The following is a 22,662-nucleotide window of genomic DNA, read 5'->3' as shown; positions in this document are numbered from 1 at the left end:
CCAGAAAATGCTTTGCAGTTATCCAATTTCAACCTTCATGTCTGTCTAGTAAGAAACATGTAATATGACCAAACACAATGTACTTCACTGTATCGGGGTTCCTCGACTGGGGTTGACGACACGTGGTGTGAAGGACTGTCTTGTCCCTCACGTGCCTTTGGCAATCCCGGTCATACACACTACATGTGGGTAGTATCCCCACTCTGTTTAAAGAGAGAAAGAAAAGACCCCACACCCCCACTGCCCGGAGGGTGGGGGTTGGGCAGATGCGTGGTGGGAAAATCCCTTGAAAACTACCAGATGCTCCACAGGAGTGAAAATAAGCCTGGGGTCAGAGCATGCCCAAATGTGGGAACACCAGACTGCAATGTCAGAAGCGGCTACAAACCAGAAAATCTGAGAGTAAATTCAAATGCTAAAGAGAGATCATCACAGGGCTTTCAGGTACCCATGGTAATCTAAAGGAGGCTAACAAAACGTTGGGCAGAAGTTCTTAGAAAACTCTGGCCAGGCAAGAATGATGTGCAGCTCTTACACAATTCAGCCTTCCGAAGTGCTCAGCAACACGGTCACCCATCCCAGGGCAAAATGTGTCCTTGGTCCCCGTTTCTAGACCACCGCCCACTGTGTTTATTCAACAATAACTTAAAAAGAACCAACTTGGAGGTCTAGTCCAAATTAAACACACCACTACCATAAGAAAGGAAGAGAGGATGAAAAGTGGAGTGGTCGGGGGGAGAGGTAGGGAATGAAGGCCCACGTTTCATCTCGCTGCCTCATTTTCTCCCAGAGATCCATTTGTAGGCCGCTCTTGGAGAGCTCGGGCTCGGACCGTCAGCTCCATCTAGATGGCTGAACCCCCGCCTCCTGCCTCTCTGCTCAGCACACTGTCCCACCCAGTCAAGTCTGAAATGGAGCTCGGACTTCTCTACCCTCCCCTAGGTGTTAACGAATACCCTTGTCACCTAAAATCCTTCACGATGCTCCCCTTGAAGGTTCTCGTACAAATCCCCCACCACAGCCTCCCTGTCCCTCCAAACGCATTGCCCAGGCACCCAGCCAGACCCCCCCCCCCGCCACGCGCATCACACTTCCTCAACCCTCAAGATGGGGGCACCACTTTGCAGGGTTCCTGTAGGGAACCCGGCACCAGTGTTCCTTCCCTCCATCCCTCGTGGTCTGGTGCCGCTGCCACGTAACCGGTGCTCCGTAGGCGGGCAGCCCCAAGTGCAAGTTCAGTAGAGCAGCTGCACTCACCGAGGCTGACCAGCCCAGGAAGCTGAGGAATTTGTGCTGAATAAACACCTAAGACACCCAGCACCCTGGCAAAGGAGGGGGGGACAGACTTCAGTTAGACCCATTCTCACTTCTTTCTTCCGTTTCAAGTAATGGCTAAGATTCTGTGACCTCCTGAACAAGGTGAATTCCAGCTGCGGCTGCCCTGAAGGAATAAGCAATTCCCCTGCATCTGGGGAAAAAACCTGCGAACTGCACCTTGCATCATGAAGTCCTTTCCAACCTGGAACACTTGAGCAAAGAACTCGGGACCCAGTGTGTGGCAGCCACCCGCGTGCAGGACCATCAGCCTGGCCGGAGCGCCCTGGTGGCCTCTGCAAAGTCAGAGGGCTGGAACCCCGGAGCCGCTCACATTCTAGCAGCATCTGGTTCGTGAAATGAGGAGACCAATTTCCATCCTTGTCAAGCGTATCTGGAATTACCAGGACTCCTGCCCATCAATGCCCTGCCCCCTGTTACTATGCTTCCTAGTTCTCCCCCGCGATGGCTGAAGCTAGTCCATCCCCAAGGGGTTGATGAGTCCCATCATCGCCTGTGCCCAAGTGGTGGAGCCCAATGCCCAGCCTCCTTCTTGCTCGGCCCCTCTCCACCGACCCTGGTACCTCCGGAGCCTGGTGCCCTTAACTCTCTCTCCTCCATGCTCTGAACCAGGCGTCTGTGTCCCGTCTGTGTCCCTCCCCCATCCCTCCCCCATCCCCCTCTCCCATCCCTCTCCCTTCGGGGTCAGAGGCCACGCCCACGCCCCCTCCTCCTTTCTGAGAGCTGGACTCCCCACCAGCAGCTCACAGCAAGGGGAAGCGTCACCCGAGGAATTGGTGTTGGAGAAGAGGAGCCAGGTTTGGGGTTGCATGGTTTCCCCTCACACATAAACCAGCTTTCAGGGTACCCCCGAAACCTAAAGAGGAAGAAAGGGCAACTGGACTCCAATGCAGCGGGAAGCCACTCACGTATCTGCTGTAAGCATCCACTCAGATGTGCGAATCTTGACAGTCGTGTTGCTGACATGACTGTATGCATGGGTCGAAACTCAGGCCTGTACACAAAATTTCCTCAATGTAAAGCATATCAAGGTTAAAAAAAAAAATCTATTCCAGAGTTACCAGCACCACTGGCAGAAAAACAAAACAGCACAGCACCCCTCGTGCACTCCCTCTCACCCACGTGGGGGCTCACAAGTGCCTACCGGTGTGAGAACATCTTCTGAACTCACCTGGGATACGCTAGGTGTGATCAGAAACGTCAGTGCTGACAGGCAGCGAGTCCAGATTACCGAAATCGACTGATACCCAGGGAAAACCTTCCGATTTCACAATTAAAAAGAGCTTAACACTTAAAATTATGTTTAAAGAAATCTTTTTTTTTTTTTTAATTTTAACAAAGGGTCTGTGTTTCGGGAGACATCTCAAGACATTCAGAAGCTCAATAAATTCCCAGAAATTAAAGTGAAGGTCAAGCAGATGGCTTCTTGCGCTCTCTGACTTCCAAAGCTTCGGCTTCAATTCCCACGTCCAGTTCTTTTCACAACAGCTGCAAGACGATTAATCTCATCAATCAACACCCAAGACGATGTTCAGAGCAGCAGGTTTCACAGAAATCAAAAGGGAGAAATCCGAATTGTCCATGAAGCTGTAAACGGGTAAACAAACTACGGTCTAGCCACACCATGGACGACTTACTCAGCCAGAGAAGGAACGCGGAACTGCTATGTGCTACGACACGCAGGGCAAGACACTGAGTGAAAGAAACCAGTCACAACGGGTCATGCATCGTAGCATTCCATTTATAGGACACAGGCAGAAAAGGCAAACCCCTAGACGTAGAAAGCAAATTAGTGTATGCCAGGAACTGGGAGGAACAGGAAGCTAGAAGGAATGGGGCTGGTGGCTAAAGGGTATACGTTTCTTGCCGGGGTGATGAAAATGTTCTAAAATCATGGTGATGAGGGGCGCCTGGGGGTCTCAGTGGGTTAAAGCCTCTGCCTTCGGCTCAGGTCATGATCTCAAGGTCCTAGGATTGAGCCCCACATCGGGCTCTCTGCTCAGCAGGGAGCTTGCCCCCCCCAACTCTGCCGGCCTCTCTGCCTACTTGTGATCTCTCTCTGTCAAATAAATAAAATCTTTAAAAATAAATAAGTGAATTAATTAAATCGTGGTGATGATAGCCCAACTTTGAACGTACTGAAAGTTATTTAGCTGTATACTTTAAATTGGAGGAACAATGTGTCACTGGAGTCCTCTCAAGAAATCTGTCCTCAAATATCTAAACATAAAGGCAGCACTTTTAGATTCTCAGTTACTGTGAGCGAATCAAGGCGATGGAAAATTCCAGAACTAGGTTGTTCCCCTTCAACCAAACATAAGCCATGCCCTAGGCACCAGATTAAAGGGGCTGGGAGGGGAGGTTTCCTCTGTCCCCACCCACCCACCCCCCCATACACCTGCCATGGAGTAACAAGTGTCTGAGCAGCTGCTGGGTGCAGGCGCTGTCCCGGGCACTGGCCGTGGCTTCCACGCCACGAACGCACACCTGCAGCCAGTCCCAGCGCCTCACTGTGATCACGGTGGCAATGCACAGTGTGGCCACTACCGTTTATAACTGTGTAGCATGTATGTGAAAGTTGCCCTGAGAGTGGATCTTAAAAGTTCTCATCACAAGGAAAAAAATTATTTAACTATGTGTGGTGATGGATGTGAACTCGACTTCTCGTGGTGATCATTTCACAAGACGTACAAATATCCAATCATTATGTTGTAGGCCTAAATCGAATGCTTTATGTCCCTTACACAGTTCACCAAAATATTCTTCTAAATTTAAAAACCAAAGCAGTGAGGTGGGGCCCCAAAACATAGAAAGGGACAAAAGAATTTGGAGGGCTTGTTTTCAGAGCAGTTTCTCTTTTTTCTTTTGAGAGAAGAGCGAGCGAGTGCAGGTGTGTGTGACAGCGAGGAGACGGCAGAGACAGAGGCAGCCAGAATTCCAAGCAGACTCCAGCTGAGTGCAGAGCCAGAAACAGGGCTCGATCTCACAACCCTGAGAAATCTGACCCAAGCTGAAATCAAGAGTCGGACGCTTAACCAACTGAGGCACGCGGGCATCCCCACGGCAGTTGCTGGTGTTCACAGAGAGCAACCAAACCAGGAAAAATTAGATACGGAAAGAAAGAAAAAGACCTACTGACATTGGATTGACAGCCATACAACACAATACAAAATACATGCAAGTGTGCATTAAAGAAAACCACATGGCACTCCTTCTTAAAACTCACATTATAGTACCCTAGGCATACTGTAAACGGGCAGCTAATTATTTCACGGCCCTGCCTTCCCTTTCCCACTGCAAGAGAACAGTTAGAAAGCCATTTCCCGTTACCCCAACACCTGCTGGAAAGGGCCAAGAGCCCCAGTCTGATATAACCTCCTCAGTCTCTCCTAGAGCCAATCTCCTTACGACATTAAACAAGGGCTCATAAGAATAAAATTTATGAGACACAATCCTAACCCCTCTTCAGTCTGGAACCCAAATAGTAATGCAGTAGTGTACCCTCTTGTTCCCGGTAAACCCACCGCCCTCCAAGACCAGCAGTCTTCCAAGCAGCCACAACCCCCAAGCCTCAGTCAGCTCCGGGAGCGAGGCACGTCCATGAAGTGCTCACGTAGCTCGAACTATCCAGTCCTCGCATGGCGACCCAGTCCTCGGGGGAGGCCAACCAAGAGTTATAAAGAAAGGCACAGAAAAGGGAGATAATGCAAAAAGCCTGGCTTTCACCTGGGGAGCAAAGCGAATCGCAGCCATGAGATGCAGGCCATCTGGCCACCTGAGCTCTCCCAGAAGGCGTCATCTGAGCAACATAAGGTGTGCCTGGACTCTACGGGTTCAAGATCCGTGGTTCCAGAAGAGGAAATAGTAAACTCGAGCTGGAGCTGTGGACGAGAGCAGAAAACCACCAAGGCAGAGGGCACTGAAGAGGCCAGCACCACAGAAAGCCCTCTCTGGGTGCTGAACTCAATCCAGTAGGAGGAAGCCCAAGAAATGAGGTGAAATCAGACCCCGCAGCAGCAAAAAAGGGATGAGCAAGGTGGTCAGAGGGGACTGGTAGGGCCTGAGGTCAGAGGACAGGAGAAGATGACCGGAGGCGCCCGGACCAGGAAAAATAGCCAGCGCGTACAGCTTTAGTTCACCACAGCCATGCCCAGTCCGCTGTGAGGAGTGAAAAGCATCCCAGCTGCCAACGGCCACCTCCCCTTCATCCCACAAAACAGCCGGATGAGAACAGGTCACCGGCCGGCCCAAGGTCAGGCAGCAATGGTTTCCTTCAGCTCCATGCAGAAGAAAACCCAGAAAAAAAGACCCAAAGTAGAAACTGTGGGATCACCACCTTGATTATGCAGGAGCCCTTAACCAGGATCATCAACACCCTGCTCTCTTCCCACTGACCTGAGGTGGGCAGAACGCCTCACGGGGTCAGATCTATTAACCATTTGTGTTTCTGCAAACAGTCCTAGGGCCTGTGCCCAACCTTCCATGCCAGGTTGCGAATCAACCACGAAACAGTATTTCCAGAGATAGAGCAGTTTTGGACTTTGTGGCATCAAAAAGCACATTTTTGTCAGAGCCATCCCTGAGGTGAGCCCCGGCACCTTCGCTTCTCCAGGCTTTGGCCAAGGCAGACTCCGTACGTCAACATTCAGGACTGCGCCCTTCAGAATGCACCTCTCCAAGGAGATGACTCCGCGCCCGGGAAGTACTGGAGAAGTTAAGTGCCACAGAGATCAAAGTCAAAGGACACCAGTCAAAACTCCCCATACAGAGGAAGGAGCGTATGCTATGATGGATTCCAGATGAGAAAAAGGCCATGTGGGGGCCTGGGAATCTGTACTTGAGTATTTTTCCAGATGGCTTTAAAGTAAGCCACTGCACTTAGATGGTCTGAAGGCATGGGTGGACAAACGCGTTCCTTAAAGGGCCACACGGTAAAGATTTTAGGATTTGGCAGGTCTAATCAGGGCTCTGGCAGAGCCAGAAGAATTCGATGTGCCCCAGGTGCCCAAGTTTGCTGACCCCTAAATTCCTAACCAACAGGTATAGGGACACTATGCTGTAATTCTATAACCTGAATTTCCAGAAGTGACAGTCTTAGCGTTTGGGACTAGAATAATCTGAGGAATACTTTCTCCATTCAAGTTAGCAATTTATTAAATGCGGGGAGGGGGCGGTTGGGGGGAATAATAGCTAATAACTTATATAACCAGGACCCGCTGTAGATAGAAAAAGGATAATAAACAAATCTTACAAACAATTGTACACATAAATTTAGCAACTTAAAAAGAAATGGGCCAATTCCTCAAAAAACACAAACTATCACAACTCACCAATATGAAGTAATCTAAATAGCCCTGTAACTATCATAGAAATTTAATCTCTAATTTTAAAACTCCCAAAATAGAAACCTTGCACACAAGAAGGGTTTCACTGGGGAGTTCTACCAAATATTTAAAGAAAAATAATACCAATTCTATACAAAATCTCTTGCAGAAAACAGAAAAGGAATGCTATATTCATTTTATGAAACCATAGTCCTAATACCAAAACCAGAAAAAGACAAGAGTCCTCAAAGAGAAACCTACAGACCAGTATCCCTCTTGAATATATACACAGAAAACTCCTTTTGCAATCCTTAACAAATAAGATTTCAGCAACAGGGCGCCCGGGTGGCTCAGTTCATTAAGCTGCCTTGACTCAGGCCGAGATCCCAGGGTCCTGGGATCAATTCCCACCTGGGGCCCTGCTCAGTGGAGAGCCTGCTTCTCCCTCCCCCTCTGCCGAATAAATAAATAAAATCTTTAAAAAAAACTCTTCGACTTAAAAAGCGCCTTTAAATAAAGTAAGACCAACCTTCAAACTGCCTGACAATGCTTTATTTTCCACCTCTTCTTCTGCCAGCAGAACTTTCGTCATCTTTCAGGAAGTTAAATTCCCCCTCTTTATAGCCGAGCATCTTTATCCACTGGCACAATCTCAAAGTACTTAGCCCTAAGTCTCGCAATTAGTGTTCAGTGTTTTATGTATCATTTGACGCTCTTCCAAACATTTATTGGACATCCCACCCAGCAACACAGTGTGTGGGATTTCGTATCATTAGAGCCTTCACGCAGAGGGAGAAATTAAGGCACATGTGAAACTACCCAGAGGGTCATCTAGAAGATGCTACCGGTTCTCAGCAGCTCCTTCCGGGTTTGCTGCTTAGCACATAAACCCATCGGACCCCAAGTACAGCCACTAGCTCAGTGGCTCCTTCCAGGACACAGATGACAGTAGCCATTTAATGAAATCCAGGCCCACCACAACTTAGGGCCCCAGAGTTGCTTTTCCTGGGGTCTGGATAAGTGCCCAGCTGTAAGGGTTTCAAAGAGCAACCGTGCAGTGGTTTACACATTTGCTTTAAAGATGCAACCGAGGAGGTCTCCAGACTCCTCAGCAGAACTGGGCCTGGAAGTGAACGCCCAGGAGATGGTGGCCTGCGCGGCAGCACCCGGCAGCAGGCCTGGGTTTCAGGCACTGGGGAAAGCGCCTGCCCCGTGCGGCGCTCCAGAAACCCAACTCACGAACAGCTTTCCTGAACACGCTTTTCAACAGATGCCCAACCATACAGCCCGGGAACTTTCTAACGATCCTCACCTGCCAGGGATTAGTACTTCAAATTACAAAGCCCCGCATTCCAAATCCTAGCCGGATACCAAGCCTGAAACCAAGAGCTCTAACTTTCCCAGGCTGGGAGCCCCAAGGAGGCCCCCCGGGAACCTTACCTCAGTTGTCTCTCCCAACAGGGTAACAAAGGCCCCAGCGGCCATTCAGATGCAGCCCGATTGGTGACACAATTAAGATGCAAACAAGATTTCGAAACTGGTAACTCTCCACTGCAAAACCTTCCATTATGTGTCCACTTCTAGTATTTTTTTCAGTTTCCAATCCGGGAAGTTAAGACTATTCTATTTTTATTTTGCTTCTCTCCTTGTTAGGTTGGACACCTTTATGTCTACCTCTGTTGCCACTTGTATGTTTTTCTTTCCTAGGTTACCTAATCATAAGATTTTGTTTTTAAAGGGTGTACCAGGGTTTCTATCCCTAAGACGACGGGGTTTGCTGTCTGTTCCAAATACTGAACTGTTGCCGCACACGATACATGCATTTTCTAGCTTGTCTTTTTAATCTTCGCCAACTTAAAAGCACCTCCCCCCGCCACCCCCACCCCAACACACACTCAGCAAAGTGTCTACTAGCTGGCTAGGCAGTTGGAAAATGCAATCCTGAAAAAATGTCACATGCGGGGCTTCGGGTTACTTGAAAATGCACTTCTCTCATTAGCTGGGGTAGAGATCGTTCCTAATGCCTGGATGATGGAGTCAATTTCTTAAACAGCTGTTACCCCTTCCACAGCACTTAAAATAACGTCAGAATGACCAAGTAACTAGATGAGGCTTCTTGAGAGATCAAGCACAAACTCACTTTACCATACGCCACCTCCACACATTTAAAGAAATGGGTGTAACTTTGGAACTACACTCCAGAAAGATTCATTATGGTTTCTACAATTTTTTAATAGCAAGCTCACAAAACTAATTCCCAGAAATGTGCAATTACTCAGTCTGGAGTCAAATACAGCTTGATTAGTGCAATTAAGAATCGTTTGCAGAGTTGGGGGCCAAGAGCGTTAGAAACCACCACAAAATTCCACCCTAACCCCAAACAGTCCATAAAAAAACATTTGCCAATAGCATTCAAGTTCGAGAGAATACCTAAAGGACGAAAAATGCCTGCCCCGGAGCTGTTGAATTCTGAGTCTGGGCGCCTCCCAGCTCTTTGGAAGCAAGCACAGGGAGTGTGAGCCTCCAACCTGCGCAGGGGGAGGGACCGCTGGACAGAAAGGACCCCAGGAAGGGCTGACAATGAGTTTCGACTTTAGCCACGTGGTGATGAGAACACACAGGAGAGGCTTTTTAATGGGAAAAGGGACAGGAATCCGTTGAGTTTGTGGTGATCAGGCCCTTCCCCAAAATGGAGACACACTGGGAGGCTGTGGCCAAGAAGTGGAGCCAGGAAAAAAGGTGAACACGGAATGTGAGAGCATAGCAGACGCAGTCTTGCAGGCCTTAAGGACTGGCTGCCTGGGGCTGGAGGTAGGAGGATGTCCCGTGTTCACAAGAAACGAGGGTTTTGGGTTTTTAATGAGGATCCTATTATACTGATTCTCATACTTAATTAGCATCAGAATCACTGGGAGGAAGCTGGTTAAAAATGCAAATTCCAGAAACTCCCCCAGCCCAGATCGTGATTCAGTCAATCTAGAAAAGGACCCAAGCAAGCATTTACCCCTTCCCAAGCATCTGCCCCCCCTTAAGGCTACACTGTTAAAGCGGGTATGTGGGGGCGGGGTGTTGTTATCCCAACGGTAGATAAAGTGTTGGGACAAGGGAGGATAATGCCGAGACAAAGGGTAAAGCTTTCTCTCCTCTTAAACCAAACACACGAAGCAATCAAAACTGGATTTTTCAGGTTTTGTGCTTATAGCTAGGAATCACACAAAGACTATATGCTTCTACCAGAAAGCAGCTCAACGAACAACACAGAAAGACTGGGAGCTCTGAGGATGCGAGGAAGGCTCAGGAAATCGGGGAGGGAGGGTCGCCAGAGGCCACAGGCTCAGCAGCGCAGAAGTGCGCTGGCCAAGCCCTCTACTCCTAGCCGAGCCCAGGGCAAACCTTGGAGGAAGGTAAGGCCCACCGTCCCTGTAATAGGACTCCTGATTTACGCATAACGGAGACTTCCAAAAATAACCAGGGAAATTCTGATGATCTGTCATCTACATGGCAGCATCGGCTTTGCTAGAACTTACACCGGGGGTTCTCTGCATCAGCACTACCGACATCTTCGGCTGTCAGCACTGTGGGGGGCCTGTCCTAAGCAATGGAGGGGCTGAGCAAGCACCCCTGACCTACAAAATGGTAGTAGCATCTCCCCACTTACGATAACCAAAAATGTCACCAGATACTGCCAAATGTCCCCAGGAAGAGGGAGGGAGACAGGGTGGTTGAGAATGAGGGCCTTAAACTAAGAGGCTTCGGCAGTCGTGGAATTAACAAAGGCCTTGGAATCAAACAGACAAAGCTTTGAATCCCAGCTACCCCATTTATAAGGTGAAAAGCTTCAATGGGCCTATTTATTCATCTTTAAAATGGGGATAACAGGACCTACCACAGGGTTGTTGTGAGGATTACGTAAAATAACGTGTAATGCGCTTAGGGCAATGCCTAGCCCAGGAGGCAACTAATAAATACCGGCTTTTATGTTTTCAAAGAGATGTCTGTCTTGAAGAGGAACCAGGGACATTAGCTTACAGCTCTGGCCTAGAGTGGAAACCTACCCTGCCTGAAAGAAACAATACACAGAATCCGCACTCTCCCTTTCCTCTCCAAGTAGGGGGTCTGAACCAGGGGTCCATGGATTCCCCAGGGGCCAGCGGATACAATGGGGGGGGCTGTGAACTCAGATGGGAAAAAAAAATACACATAACTTATCTTCACGAACTGAAACTTAACATTTTCTTCAGTTATGCTTGTAAAAGCACACGTAGACTATGATGGCTATCGTCACCAATAAAATCACAGCTTTTTCTTACACGATTGCTGAAATATGATTTTCTCAGTTCTACTTCAAAGCTATGTAAGTTATTAGGCCTGATGCTAGATCATGTTATTTCATGTGCTACTGAAGAAGCACATGTTACCCTGTTACATATTTGGGATTTTCTTTTATCTTGCAAATTGTATTTTAAAGTAACTGCGTTACTTTATGCATTTAAAATTCTTACTCTGACGGGCACCTGGGTGACTCAGTCTGTTAAGCATCAACGTGATTTGGGCTCCTCATGTTCTAGGAGTTGTGAGATGGAGCCCCCCTTCCCACTCATGCGTGGGGCATGGAGCCTGCTTAAAATTCTCTCTCGCTCTTCTCTCCCAACTCCACTCCAAAAAAAAGCAAAATTCTTACTCTGAGGCTCCGCAGTCTTCCTTGATAAGGGTCAAAAGCACAAAGTAAAACCCCTATCCTAAATCTTTCTGGTTAAGTCCAATTCCCAAGCAGCCTTCTGTTAATTTATTGAACAAGATCTTTGTTATAAAACTACTTTCTGAATTGGAGTAACACAAGTCACTGTTTCCCTACATCAACTATAGATCGGCGGTCTACAACCTGAAAGTAACAGGATCAGGCAGGTTTCCTCATTCAAGACCAGTAAATGTGTGTGCCCCGTTTTCCCCTAGGGGACCGGAACTCGCTTTCCATCTTGACCATAATATCAGGTCCATTTTAACCAGCACTTATGAAGTATCTATGATGGACCAGAACTGTGTCCAGGATGCAGACACTGGAGGTCGGCCTTCGAAGATACTCCCAGCCCAGGGTTCTTAGAAGTAAGACAAGGAGAGGAGGATTGCTAGACCTTTTGAGGACTGACTGGCCAGAGACTGTTTGCTCTAACAGGGCCAGCAGAGCGTGAGTCCACACTCCCCATTGGACAACCTAGCCCACTTGCTGCCAGCTTATATGACCAGGAACAAGTTATGTGTCCTGCACCAACCCAGAGAAACTCAAACCATCCAAACATGGAACATGTGTGTTCTTGTTAGCCTCGGCTGAGAAATCACAAACTGTTTTCCGGGTTCAAGAGTCCTCAGAATCCAATTCTTGACTTACAAGATGACCAAGGATGAGGTTTTGTTTTTTAGCAAAAATTAAAATTTCCTGAATTAGGTCATCAGCCCCAACACCAAACAGGCACCACCAGGATCAACCCATGCCCAGTGGAGGCTGAGTACTAGCGGGCTTGCACTGGTAACTAAGTTATATGGAATCGCAACATAATAACATAACTAAGTGGTTCGAGTTTAATTCCATTAAAATCACATCATGGAACAGGAGCATTAGGAAGGATTACTGACAAATGGGAAAAAGAACATGAATCCAGGCTCCACAGGCATTTGACTCACCCTTGAGTCACATCCAGTACTTAACATGCCAACACTAATGCCTTTTGACTCATTATTATCAATTAAAATAAATGTTTTTGGAGACCTCACACACAGGTGGTAGATTTCTCACCAAGTGCCCCTAACTGTAAATTAGAACTTACAAGATCCCAGTCTAGCCAGATTCCCTTATTTTCCAAGTGTAGACAGCTATCAACAGCAAGGATGATATGTCTCCCCCAAACAAAGTTGTGGGGAAACACTGAATCAGAGTTCTCAGGGCACCTGGGTGAATCAATGGTTAAGCATCTACCTTCAGCTCAGGTCGTGATCTCGGGGTCCTGGGATGGAGTCCCACACCTCGGGCTCCCTGCTCAGCGGGCAGCTTGCTTCTCTCTCTCCCTCTGCTTCTACTCCTGCCCTGCTCATGCTCTCTCGCTAATAAATAAATTCTTTTTTAAAAAATTATACGTAAGGGCGCCTGGGTGGCTCAGTGGGTTAAAGCCTCTGCTTTCGACTCAAGTCATGATCCCAGGGTCCTGGGATTGAGCCCCCGCATCGGGCTCTCTGCTCAGCCGGGAGCCTGCTTCCCTCTCTCTCTCTCTCTCTCTCTGCCTGCCCCTCTGCCTACTTGTGATCTCTGTCTGTGAAATAAATAAATAAATAAATGATCTTTTAAAAAATTATACATAAAAAGAATCAGAGTTCTTTACTCCCAAAACACTTTCGTAGGGACTCAAGAACAAAGATGAATGTATACACACATCCCACTCATCCCCCTCCTGCGTACTGTTTCTTAGAATGTTCTTCAGCTCGGCCGTCAAAATTTTTTCATCTTTAAGATGAACAGGCTGAAAGGAGCACCTGGGTAGCTCGATCAGTTAAGTGTCTACCTGGAGCTTAGGTCATGATGAGGTCGGGGGAGGGGTGTTCTGGGATCCAGACGAACAGTGAGCCCCCTGCCCCTGCTCAGCGAGGAGTCTGCTTCTCCCTCTACCCCCTCCCCTCTGCTCGCCATCTCTTGCTCACTCTCTCAAATAAATAAATAAAATAATTAAAAATGTTTTTAAAAAATTAACAGGCTGAAATTTAAGGATAATTGGCTGGAAATGTTTTATTTTCTCCTTGCCCAATTAAATTATTTAGATGGCTACACCTTGCCAGCTTAGAACCTGCCAGTTTCTCCTGCTCCCCTCGAAACTGTGCATCTATGGTCCTCTCCCTCTCTAGCCACTGTTAGCTCCAAGTTCTCTTGCTTGGGGCACCTGGCAGGCTCAGTCTGGGGAGCCATGTGACCCTTGATCTGCACATCGTGAGTTCAAGCCCTGCGCTGAGCACAGAGATTATTTAATTAATAAAATTAGGGGCACCTGGGTGGCTCAGTCTGTTAAGTGGCTGCCTTCAGCTCAGATCATGATCCTGAGGTCCTGGGACATAGAGCCCAGCGCTGGGCTCCTTGCTCGGCAGGAATCCCGCTTCTGCTCTCCCTGGGCGCTTGTGTGCGCTTTCTCAAATAAACAAATCTTTCTTTAAAATTTAAAAAAAATAAAGTTCTCTCACTTTTTCTTCATAAAGTAAAGATTCCCCCACACTTTTACAATGGAACATAGAAGCCCATTGTGAGTCGTCATTTCAACATACCACACTTGAATTAAGCAGAAAGCTGTTTAAGGCTTCAGGCACCAGCACAGACTGAAAGAAGTGCCAGAAGCTTCCAGCCTCATCCTGAGATTACCCTCCTCAGAGCCTAGAAAACCCATGTTCAATAAGGACAGGTCAATGTTCACACATGCTTCCACCGAGGACACTTCCTAAACGCTGCTGGGCGACCCAGAACCACTTCAAGCCTCATCCTCCTCACCTTTAAGTTCAGTATGCAAGAACCTTCACTAACCACTAATCCCTAAAGTTGGCAGGGTTCATTACTCAACAAAACCTGAGCCATCTCACACCCAACACTAGCTGCTCACTCCAATCACCATTTTATCTCTTGACTCTCCCATCACCAAATACTCCATCTCCCAATACTCTCCATCCTCAACTAAGAAGTGTGGGAACTAAAAAATGCTTTGTTTTCTCAAAGTCACTTCCCAACCACCGAATACACTGCCATTACTTAAGAACCTTGTCGTATTTTAGGGCAACTCCCTTAAAAATCAAGCCCTATTAAGTGTGCACTGTCCTTTTTTTTTTTTTTTTAAACCATGGGGAGGATAGTACTCTGAAAGCTTGAGAGGTAAGGCCAAAGTCCCATGCAGAGCCAATCAAGAAAAACAAGATGCAAACCTAGGTCTTGCTTCAAATCCCCCAACTTTTTTGTTTGTTTGCTTAAATTAAATCTGCCTTCGGAGAGCCTTTAAGCTTGGGGGAGAAAATGCAAAATGAGTTTTCAGAACTTCAAGAAAGGAGAAAAGAAAGAGAGAAAGTGAAAAGGCCACGGTTTTAGGTGGGAACAGGAAAGGTTGCTCCATCCAATTCGAGGAAAACGGTGAAAAGGCCAGATATGGATGAGATGCTTCATGGGATGCACGGGAAGCGCCGATTCAAGTCTGCAGTCCTTACAGGTTTAAAAGCCAGCGGAAAAAAAGGCTGGCAGTCCTACCCCTCCCCCCGCCACGTTAAAACCCAGAGAAAAGCATGCAAAAATACCCTTCCCCTTCGTAATTGCTGCACACAGTTCCCACTTAACAGCCCTCTGTTCTGACCGGCTGTGTTCGGAGCCTCCAAGACTCGGAGACTTATAGTTCCCGCGCCCAGACCTCACCCCCCCTTCCATAATCTTCGTTTCCCTTCCCGTCCCCCGTCCCTTTCCGCGGGACCCGTCTCCTACGCAGTCGGCTAAGAATTCTGCGAGCGCCGCGCGGTCCTGCCCGAGCCCTGGCTCCCACGAGGGGAGCCCCCGCCCCAGGGTGGAGGGAATTTACCCGCCTCCGAGTACAGGAAAAGGTCACGCGGGCGGCCCCGCGCGGCGCACGCCCCCCGCCCCTGCACCTCCGCCCTAAGTGGGGGCCCGCAGACGCGGGGGTGTTCCTCCCGGGCCGCGCGGCGCCAAGGGGACCCTTGCAGGGGCGGCCACGCCCGCACGGGACGCGCGGGTGGGCGACCCGGGCCTCGCAGGGCGGCGCCGCGGGAGCAGGGCTGTGGGGGGAAGCGGGCCCTCCAGGCCCCGCGCTGCCCTGGGGACCGACCTCGGCGGGAGCTGGAGCGCGGCCCCCGCCCCGGCCGCCGGTGCACGCGGCCCCGCAGCGCGCTCGGCGCCGCAGCCGGAGAGCCTCCGGGGCCGCGCGGGCCGTCCGCATTGTTCGGCCCGCGGCGCGCGCCCCGCCCGGTCCCCGCTGGCCCCAGCCCGGCGGGCGGCGCCGGCGGCCGGGCAGGTGGCCGCCGCGCGCCCTCACCTTTGGCGCCGAGCTTGAAGTCGAGCGTGCTGTGCCGTGCTGCTGCCATAGTGAGGCGAGGCCCTGTGCCATGCCTGGGGGAGGCGGCCGCGGGAGACTGGGGGGCCGCACGGCGTGTCGGGCTGCGGCCGGCGGGGAGTGAGCCGCGCCAGGGAGGCCGAGGGTAGGAGGTGGGAGGGACCGCCGGGAGCGATCCGGGGCGCGGGGGCGGGGTCGGGCCCGCCTCCGGGAGGGAGGAAGCGAGGAAGCCCGCAGCCCCGAACTTAGAGCGCAGGGTGTGGGGCCTCGCTAATGCAATGGTGGAAACGTGGGCGCCGTGCTCCCCGGCGTGCGTCACCAATGGCTGCTCCCGCGCCGATGATCGGGCGGGCGCTCCCGCCATCCGTTAGGTCACCTTAGGTTTGAACAGTGCAGCACGACTTCCGGGGGGGCCCACCCCTTACACATCCCCAGACCATCCCCCAAGCCGGGGCCCCTCTTATTTCCTGGCTAAGTCAAGAAAATCAAATGCTAGGATCCACCCCGTAGGCTAAAAGTACTGCCGCCTTTTCCTTAACTCTTGAAATGCTACAGTTAAACCCATTAGAATTATTTCTATTATTATTAGCAAGGGTCGGCTTGTATTTGGGGATCAAATGAAAACCTCTTGGTTTTACTTACCTACGTTTGCATGAAAAATGGGAATGGTGGAGAAGCAAGTCAGAGAATAAGGCTGTTAATGCTGATTTGGGATATTACAGATTCCAGAGTTGCTCCCCCATTACTGATGCCCCTGTTCGAGGTGGTGAACCTTTCCCCTGTGGGCTTCTCTTTGACTTTGGGCTTATGGCTGTATTCAACACGATGTGGCAAAGGAGAGAACATCAGCGCGCCCTAAAGCCCTCCTTTAGTCCACTGAGAGTAGCACTGAGCAAACGGTTCCATCATGCCAGCGGTCTTCCGTGCGTCCCTCCGCGTCCGGAAGCTCCACAGGAATCACTGTAATGGCCAAACTTTAACTGCTTGAACTTCTGTACCCTCGTGAAAGAATAAAGAACCTAGGTATTGAACTCGCCTCTCCCGAGACCAGTCCCTAGTGGCTGTTTGTCGGAGTCTTTCACCTTTCTACAAGAACTGAACAGTACAGCCCATCCTGTAAAGAACTGGATCTCCCTTTTCGCACTTGCTCTGTGTATGTTCCTTTCTGGGATCCCAGGGTCTCAATTTCTCGAGCTATTCTGTTATTTCAGGCGTGCGTCTAGCTACCTTAGATTGCAGCTCCTGCTTTCATCCTTGGACATTCTCCAGTACTCGCCACTTCTCTGAAGTCCTGTCAGGGGGACACAGTTGTCCCTAGTCATGCTGCATTGACAGCAAGACTCCAAAGGTCTCAAGTGTACCTCCTGTCACTGTCACACAGTCGCAGGGCAGGCCTCTAGGGCATGTAACCTGCGCATTGGCACAGCGCCTCGAGCTCAGACAGGCCCTGAACTTGGTTTCTCTGCTCCTTCTTGAAATTCTTAACAATTTTGAACAAGGAACCCCCGGCTCTCCTTTTGCACTGAGCCTGCAAAATATGTAGCCCGGCCAGCTTAGCAGCTTGTGTCCTTAAGCACGAGCAGCAGTGGCCAGTGAAGGTGTCTCCCCTTACTTCTGCAAGGTGGAAAATAGAGGTGAACTTCCTTGAGATGCTTTCTCATGAGCTAATCAGATTGCCATAAAAAAAAAAAGTGGAGTTTAACACAAGTGGTTCATGACGTCAGCACAACATCAGTGATAAATAGGCCTCGAAAGGGAGCCCACACTGTTGAGGTGCTTTTGGGAGTTATTATTTGCCAATGACAGAATCCTGGCAGAATTGCTAAAGGTAAGTCATGTGCAGAACCAAGGTCTTCAGCCCTCTTTAAGCATCTCCAACTGGGCTGTAAGTACCTGTTTGGACTCTAGAATGTGTTCTCATTGTCTGGGTTTTATAATCCAGGCCCCTGGCTTCAAGGCCTGTTACAGGATGAATAATCATTTTGTTTGTGGGAATTGCTTGTGCTACAGTTGACCAGTGTGTCCTGTGCAGCTTTTGTCACACCAGATAATTGAGCAGCCTATCCTGCAGCAGAGAAGCAGGAGAAATTTACCCAACTACAGCCTGCGCTCTCAAAACAGCCTCCTAATCAACAGAATCTTGGCAATGGTGAAAATGTGGATATTCATGGATTCACATCCTCTGGCCTGACCTTGTCTGCTCTTGGCCAAAACTGAGGCCCGAGACAGAAAAGCAGCCCCTGCCATCTGGGAACTGGCCAGGCAGTCTTCCATTGAACATAAATAATTCCCCAGGACACCAGCATCAGACAAGGCCACTCTGTGGCCAGGATGGGACAAGACAAAAACAAGACCACTCTGTAATCCTGTGTGAACACGGAGAACAAGTGAACCTTGTCCAAATCACAAATGTCCCCACACATGCCCGCATCCTGACTAACAGGAGGGACTGCTGCTTCCTCACCAGTCACAGCCCTTGTCGGGTCCTCCCTGCTTCTGGAGAAGATTGAGGGGGACCCCTGACCCTGGACTTACTTCGCTCCCGGCCAGCATCCAAACCAGAGCAACACCCAGCTTCCTCGAACGCTCCCCTAAAGCCCCTGCCACGGGCCCAGTCCTCCACGGGGTTCCGTCCCACACGGCTCCCCGTCGTCCATCGCTGCCACGAGAGGAGAACCGCCTGGTCCACGCCAGGTGCGCTCCTGGGGCCGGGGGAGGGGCGGCGGCTGGAGGGTGGTAACAACAGTGACAATAACCTTAGAGGGAAAACCGTGGGCTCTTTTATAGCCAAATGCTACTGATGCTAGGTATTACTCTTAGCCAAAACTCACCTTCACATGGTCCCACCTGCTTCTTCACAGTCAGGCCAATTTAGATGTCTGCAACAGGAGTTTTTATAAATTCAGAGGAATAGGGGCGCCTGGGTGGCTCAGTTGGTTGAGCTTCTGACTCTTGATTTCGGCTCAGGTCATGATCTCAGGGACGTGGGACTGAGCCCCACATTGGGCTCTCCACTCAGCACAGAGTCTGCTTATCCCTCTCCCTCTGCTCCTCCCCCCTCTTGCTCTGTCTCTCTCTCTCAAACAGATAAATAAAATCTTTATAAATTCAGAGGAATAGCCATAATGTCTGTCCAGCTTGGTTAGCAACAGTAACTCTCTAGTGGGAAGAACAAAGTAGAAAATGGAAAAAGGCTGTTCGCAAGGGGAAGGTGGTGGCAGGGAAGCAAGGTGCTAAGTGGAAACCTCGCCAGGGTCTAAGAACCCAGAGGCCAACAACGGTGCTGCTGTTCCAAACCTTCTTGTGAAGGGAGGTGGGGGGCGGGGTGGGGACCAGCAGCCCTTAGCAGCTGCACCTGCCATCAAAGCCAGGGGCCTTTTGTTTTTTCTGTTTTCAGCAGTTCACTTGGGTCCCTTGGAAACACTCTGCCTCCCTGCCCCCTGTGTGCCACTGTGGTGAAATCACTTCCTCTCTTAAAAAACAACAATAACAAACAAACAAACTTAAAAACCTGGCCTTAGCTATTAGGGTTGGAATGGCTGACAGAACCCTGTATCGCTCCCCTGCCATTCTTCAGATAGAAGTGGGCCTGGCCCAATAAGTTGAACATGATTTGAATTTCTGATTAAAAAGACCGTGTAACTGAGAGCATTTTAGGATCTTTGGCATAGTGATTCCCAACTTTGCCTCCGCAGTGGAATCACCCCCGGAGCTTTAAATCCTGCTGACAGGGATGCAATCTTAACATCCGGATTGTTAGAAAAAACCAAAAACCCAGGAGAGTCCAACATAATAAAACTGTGTCCCTGCAAAGCCAGAAAGTAGTGTGAACCACGAGCCATACGAGGCCACACCCACAAGGCTAGCTCTGATATAAGTAAACAGATTTTGAAAGCCAGGAAATAACAAGTGTCAACAAGAATGGGGAGAAAGTGCTGGTGTAAATGTAAAATGCTGCCTCTGCCTTGGAAAACAGTTGGGCAATTCCTCAAAAATTTGAACAGACAGTTACCATATGACCCAGCAACTCCACTCTTGGGTATGTACCTCAAAGAATGGAAAACAGGTGTCCAAACAAACACTTGCACACAATTGTATTTACAATCACCAAAAAGTAGAAAGAACCAAATTTCCATTGATCAATGAATGGATAAACAAAAGATTATTCCGCCATAAAAAGGAATGAAGTTCTGACCCATGCCACAACATAAACGAACGTCAAAAACATTACACTGAGCACAAGAGGACAGACAAAAGGACAAATCATGCATGATTCCACTTGAAATGTCTAGAATAGGCAACTCCATAGATTTAGAAATCAAGTTAATGTTTGAGTGTGAGGTGTGACTGATTAATAGGTGTGGGGTTTCCTTTTGGGGTGATGCAGCATCTTGGAATTAGACACAAGTGGTGGTTGCCTAATACTGTAAAGGTACTAAGTGCCAGTGAGTTTTTCACTGTTAGAGAGTTAATTCTATGTTATGTAAAGTTTACCTCAACTTTAAAAAAAAAAAAAAAGACTTGAAGACTTACCAAGTTGGTAAGGTGAAACTATACAGAAATTTTTTTAAAGATTTTATTTTTATTTATTTGAGAGACACAGATAGCAAGAGAGAGCACAAACAGGGAGGAGAGGGAGCTGCAAGCTCCCCGCTGAGTAGGAGCCCAACTTGGGGCTCCATCCCAGGACCCCAGGATCATGATGTGAGACAAAGGCAGATGCCCAACCAACCAACCAAGCTACCCAGCTGAGCTGCTCCATACAGAAATTTTTAATTTTTTGTTTTTTAAGTAGGTGCCATGCCCAGTGTAGGACTTGAACTGAAAACCCTAAGATCAAGAGTCACCAACTCTCGGGACTAAGCCAGCCAGATGCCCCTGCTGTAAAGGAATTTTTAAGTGAGCTTGATTCCCTGAAGCAAATTTTAAGTACATGACCCATCAGATGGAGTTGAAGTGAGGTATTTACAAAAAAGAGCAAAATTGAAGGTTGGTAGGAAACCATCCTCATGGTCATGGTTTTCCCAGAGAAAGGCATTCTTAAGCCTCAAATGCTAACTTACTTAATCCTAACAATAGCTGTAAGACGTAGGTATAATTATCCCTGTTTTACAGACAGGTTAACTGAGGCATGAAGAGGTTCAAGGGCTAGAGAAACAGTCAAGCTCCAGGGTTGGGCTGTTCACCTCCTCATGGTACTGCCTCTGATTGCCCTGCCTGCTGGCTCGAGGCATCTGCGCTTTCCTACAGGTCCCCAAAGCCAAGGTGTATGAGTCCACCTGCCTCCCCATCAGGGTGTGTATGTAATCAAGAGGCTGTTCTGCCTCTCTCTCTCTCTATCTCTCTCTCTATCTCTCTCTCTCGAGCTCCCAGCCTAGCTCCACCAAACAAGGTCTGTGGTGAATTCCTAGCCCACCTCCCACCAACTATGTGACAGTTGTCAACAGGTTCAGCAAGTTTTCTGTGCCTCCTTCGCCACGTCTATAAAATGAGCTAATAATAGTACCCACCTCACAGAGCTGTTGTGAAAATTAAATGAGTCAATAGATGACAAGCACAGAGGGCAATATCTGACACATGATGAGTATTCAGGAAATGGTAGATAGCAGTGATAAGGAGGATATTGATATCATCATTATTTTTTAAGATTTTATTTATTTATTTTCCAGAGAGAGAGAGAGAGCACAAGCAGGGGGAACAGAAGAGGGAGAAGCAGGCTCCCCGCTGAGCAGGGAGCTTGATGTAGGACTTGATCCCAGGATCCTGGGATCGTGACTTGAGCCGAAGTCAGACACTTAACAGACTGAGCCACTCAGGCTTCCCTGTTGATGTCATTATTAAGGCACCATCTACTTTTGGCCCTGTGCTCCTTCGGGACGCCTGACCTTTTACCTTTACGCTCCCAGTGCTTGGCACGGGGCCTAAACACAGTAGGTCTTCAACATCTGTGTCTTTGGAATGAACTGAGGAATAGATCATCATGCTTGACGCCCCAAAGAACTCCAAGCAGCGACCAGGTTCTCTGAGTTCAGATGCTGGAGAAGGGAGATGTGGATGCCAGGCAACCCGTGCAATTTCCCACTCTGTTCTTTATCATTTGACTCCTATTCCCAACCCCCAGGGTGCAGAGGCAGACCACGGCCCATTCAGAAGCCTCTAAAAGTTTGTTGGTAGAACTCTCTGGATAATTATTTAAGAAAGGTAAATGACAAACTGGGTTTTCCTCAAGACATTTCAAGACAACGTTGTGGGTGCCATCCATAATCCTCATCTGTGTTTGGGCTGACTCTTTGATTTTTTATTTATTTATTTTCACTTTTTAAAAGATCTTATCTATTTATGTGTGAGAGATACACAGAGAGAGAGAGAGAGAGAGAGAACCTGCACTTGACACAAAGCCCCCACATGAAACGCTGTCTGACCCACTCCACTTCCTCCTTTCCTCTCACTTCCGGCAAAGAAGGGCATTGGGGGAGGGGAGACTTAATTACTGCAATGCATTCCTTAAGGGCCTGTGCCCAAGTAGTGACGTAAGCCAAAGTGTTACCAAAGAACATAGAGTGTATTTGGGTTCAAAAAGTAAGGCCTGGCTTCTTGTCTGAGTGCGGCATCTGCTACAGCTGTACTTGAAGGTGGGTCTACATTCTCAATTATTAGTGCTACTTCCATATCTATTTTTCTGTAAGAATGATTCCTTAGTGCCTAAAGCCTCTAGAGAGTCAGTTCCCAGAATCGTTAGGGTCAGGGCCTTCGTCAGCCAGCCTGGATCCTAACCTTGATTCTCCCATTAGCTTGCGGGTGACCTTTGACAAAGCCTCTCAACTTCCTGTCAAGTGTGTGTCACTATAGGCACCTGTTTCACACAGTTGCGGGGAGGATTAAGTGAATTCGTAGAAGTATAGCACTTAGAACAGTGCTTAGTGCATAGAAAG

The 22,662-nt window shown here is 48.8% G+C and overlaps 1 protein-coding gene across 1 annotated transcript in view; it reads right to left on the bottom strand.

The window, feature by feature from the left end:
* SMS (spermine synthase) overlaps positions 1–16,109 on the bottom strand; it is a 48,514-nt gene extending 32,405 nt beyond the window's left edge. The window contains exon 1 of the mRNA XM_032330009.1: positions 15,713–16,109. Coding sequence (XP_032185900.1) covers positions 15,713–16,094 — 382 coding nt within the window. The 5' untranslated portion in view covers positions 16,095–16,109. The remainder of the gene's footprint in view (positions 1–15,712) is intronic.
* Between the last annotated feature and the right edge of the window lie 6,553 nt (positions 16,110–22,662).

Source organism: Mustela erminea, chromosome X (genome assembly GCF_009829155.1).
Source record: "Mustela erminea isolate mMusErm1 chromosome X, mMusErm1.Pri, whole genome shotgun sequence".
NCBI classification, from domain to species: domain Eukaryota; kingdom Metazoa; phylum Chordata; class Mammalia; order Carnivora; family Mustelidae; genus Mustela; species Mustela erminea.
Note: the sequence above shows the minus strand (reverse complement) of the source record. Positions and strands in the feature narration are given on the sequence as shown.